At 38.6% G+C, this 3,810-nt stretch overlaps 2 protein-coding genes across 2 annotated transcripts; one reads left to right on the top strand and one right to left on the bottom strand.

Moving 5' to 3' along the window:
• On the bottom strand, positions 1–1,227 carry LOC104704553 (glucose and ribitol dehydrogenase homolog 1-like; the record flags this gene model as incomplete). The annotated part of the gene is made up of 3 exons (XM_010420617.2): positions 958–1,227; positions 448–824; positions 1–379 (listed from the first exon to the last, which is right to left on the bottom strand). Coding segments are annotated over exons 1-3 (1,011 nt in total), but the record flags the coding sequence as incomplete, so codon positions are not given.
• On the top strand, positions 1,796–2,907 carry LOC104701005 (uncharacterized GPI-anchored protein At5g19250-like). The gene is made up of 2 exons (XM_010416626.2): positions 1,796–2,063; positions 2,262–2,907. The coding sequence occupies exons 1-2, from the start codon at positions 1,994–1,996 to the stop codon at positions 2,780–2,782; spliced, it is 591 nt and encodes a 196-aa protein (XP_010414928.1). The 5' UTR covers positions 1,796–1,993; the 3' UTR covers positions 2,783–2,907.

Genomic DNA, 3,810 nt, shown 5'->3' with positions numbered 1-3,810 from the left:
ATCTGTATATGGAGCTATACCGTTGGGGTGGAGAACTTGACCGGTGAAGTAGGAAGAGCAGTGGTTACAAGCCAAGAAAACATACGAAGGTGCAACCTCAACTGGCTGACCCGCTCGTTTCATTGGAACCTCAGACCCGAAATTCTTAATCTTCTCCTCATTGAAGGAGGCTGGGATAAGCGGAGTCCATATCGGACCAGGCGCCACACCATTGACACGGATTCCTTTCTCAGCAAGCTGAAGTGCAAGACCTCGAGTAAACGCCACAATGGCTCCTTTTGTAGCAGTGTAGTCCAGAAGTGAAGCGTTTCCCTTGTAGGCGTTCACTGATGTGGTGTTGATGATGCTACTTCCTTCCTTCATATATTTTAACGCATGCCTACAAAAAAAAAAAAATCAATTACCTTCACACGTATATGTGTACCAAAACTTGCACGTGTTTGTTACCTTGTGAGGAAGAAGTAAGAGAATATGTTTGTACGGAAGACTCGCTCAAGTCTAGGCTCATCAATCTCTTCGATCGAGCTGCTCTCGTACTGCTCTGCTGCGTTATTGATCAAAACATCAATACGTCCAAAGGCGTTAACGACCTCATCAACGACCCTTTTGCAGTTCTCGTCGAATCCTAAGTCAGTGGGAATAGCGATTGGTTCCTTAGCATCCGATGTTTTTGCCTTCTTCAACATTTGTAAAGTCTCTTGCGCATCTTTCTCCTCTTGACCCTTCACATACGTGAAAGCTACAGTGGCACCTTCGAGTGCAAAACAGTATCCCACAGCTCGACCAATCCCGGAGTCTCCACCAGTTATCAACGCCACTTTTCCCTGATTGTACATTCATTTGTTATATAAATATGTATAAAATATATAATTATGAACATGGCTCTTATTAAAGAGTTACGAATATGTCATATTTTGATATCAAACTAATGAAACTACAGGTTATAAAGATAATTACACGAAGCTTGTTGGAGGGTTGGTAGTCTGAGCTAGAGAATTGTGGGGTTGTTTCCATGACGTGTTCCTTGCCAGGTTGGGCATGTTGTCTTTGTTTCTCAGACGCCATCGCTCTTACGCACAAAAGCTGAGGTAATCTTCTATTCTGAGGTAGAGGTTTCTTGGTTTTGTTTGGAATTTGAGCTAACAAAAGCGTAACGTTCGATGATAAGACTCTCGACGAAGTGAACACTCGACACAACCCGTTCATGGCCATATATACATGCACACACGTTACATGGAAGCTAGAATATATCTCAACATGGGTTATGACACGTAGCAGATTAAGAGACATGACCTGCCAGAGGATGATACACGTGTTGGTGAATGGAACCGGATTTGTGGTAAACCATAAACGGTGATCCGTGTGACATGGACAAAAACTGTTTATCGTTCATAGTGACCATTTCAAATGGTCTTTTATTTTTTTTTCTATAATAAAGATGTAAATTTTACTTCAATTTATTTTTATTTTTATCTTTAAAATAGATATTATTTTTTTTTTTTTTTTTTATAAAAAAACTCTATTTCTTTTTATAAAGAATTTCTCTATTTTATAAGTAAGAATAGAACTGGTTGAAGTTAAACTCATCTCTATTATAAATATGTAATAATCTCTATTATAGAAAAAAAAATATAAAAAAAATTATTGAAAATGGTCTTAAAAAGATTTATTTTATTTAATATGATCAGATTATATCTTAGTTCTTTTTTTTTGGTAGTTGTATTTGTTGTTTTGCATGCATGACACGTGAAGAGGACGTGCATTAATACACATCATCTTTTGGCAAAACGAAACCTCCTCTTTGCCAAGTGTTTGCCACTTTAACAGATCTTATCAAGAAAGGCTAATTTTGGAGAAGATACTATAAACAAATAGAGTACATGTCCAACAAATTTACATTCTCTTTGCCTGCTCCTGATCTCTAACTCTGCTTTTATTACCAGAAAAATAAGAATAAGAAATTGTGTGAAGAGGAGTGGTCTTGATTACCAGGATGTCTCTTTCCATCTACATCACTCATCTTCTCATTTTCTCCTTGATTTCCACATGTGTTATCTGCAACCGTAAACGCTCTTAACCTCTCTCTCTTAGTGTATTTTATTTACTGTATAAACTTGTACTTGAAATTTATAGGTGTTTAGACTTAACATATGTGTATAATAATAGTTGGTTGGGTCATTGGTACTTGGTGATTAGAGTTCATGGTATTGGAGTTACAATTGATGTAATCTTTCTCATTTGTTGTGTTTGTGTTATTTTAGAGGCGGAGGATAATCTTCTTCAAGGCCTAAACAGCCACCGAACTGCTCAAAAAGTTGCACCTTTTACAAAGAACGAGAAGGCTGATTGTGTGGCCGATGAGATCGCTGACAAGCTCGAAGATCAACCATGCACAAACCACTCCACAGCCGGCACGGTTACTCCTGGGTCGGTCCCTCCGCAGTTAACGAACTACCAAGACATTCTTTCTGAGTGCAAAATCGACCCAAACACTACCCGTGACGGATTGATCTTACCAGTTTGTATCCCTAACCGGATCCCTACTCTGGCTTTAACTAATTACACACAAACAGGTTATGCTAAGTATCTAAACGATTCGAGGTATGTCGGGGCTGGTGTTGGGTCGGAGAAAGAGTGGATGGTGGTTGTGTTGACCACAAGCACTCCAGGTGGAAGCTTCACTGCTGGTAAGGCGAGCTCTGCTGGCAAGGCGACGTCTGTTAGAGTGATGACTGGTTTAGGGCTAGTGGGCTTCTTGTTTAGCTGCCTCGTTCTTTTCTAAGCGTACTGATGCTTGTGTTTTGTTTGAAGACTCTTTTTGTTTCTCTTTTACGCTGTGTGTTTTGGACGGATTAAAACAACACATCGTAATTAACAAATTTACAAGGCATAACAAAATTAAGTCTGTAGCGTGATGTCAAAATAAAAAAAAATAAAAAAAAATAAAAATCTTCGCTTGGGAGTGAATAGAAGCTCAGAAGCTGTTACGAAGAGACCTAAACTAAACTAACCAACAAAACTTCTTGGCAGAAGCTTTACTATAATGCCTGAACACTTGAACAGAACAACAATATAAAGCCAGTTTCATCGCAACCTGTGTAATATGTTATTTTTGTGGTAAGTTAACATGAAGATGATGAATCTTGTTGACAATGTAGTTCTCAAGTACACAATCTATGAAACAAAGATACCAGGTAGTAAATTCGGGGGTAAAGTTTTGGTTCATAGTGGATTTTGAAGATGCAATCACAGAACTTATGCCCTCCAGAACCCAAACTTTTGAACAGTAAGTACAATACAGTTTTGTCCCCAAGGCAATTCAATCGGCCGCAACACAATACAAAGTAAAAACAGTCCAACCATATCATATCTCCGATCTGTTTTTAATCAGGCATATTAATTAAGTTTCCAAGTTTACGAAGCAACATCAACTATTCAACAATTTTTCTAATGGCAATGAAGCTAACAACAAAAACAAAATCCTACATAGCCTGCAATGATTCTAGCTTACTTTAAAGCTCCAACAAATCCATCTCCATTTGTTATTTCTGTTTAGTCTTCGTAGTACAGCTTCTTTACTACACCCTCAAGTACACCATCTGCTCCAAAATTACCGTTAAATTCTTCATTGCTCACAGGACCCGGAAGCTGAAAGGAGATGGTGAAGTGGCCTGGAGGGCATAAGTTCTGTGTTAGCATTTTGAAGATCTGATTGTTTTTGCAAACTGTCATCTCCCCCGTAGTTGTTGTTCCCTTTATCTGAATCTTACCGTCTGGTTCTATTTCACAGCTGAAGTCCTCTGCATGTTC

This window comes from Camelina sativa, chromosome 7 (genome assembly GCF_000633955.1).
Source record: "Camelina sativa cultivar DH55 chromosome 7, Cs, whole genome shotgun sequence".
Taxonomy (NCBI): domain Eukaryota; kingdom Viridiplantae; phylum Streptophyta; class Magnoliopsida; order Brassicales; family Brassicaceae; genus Camelina; species Camelina sativa.
Note: the sequence above shows the minus strand (reverse complement) of the source record. Positions and strands in the feature narration are given on the sequence as shown.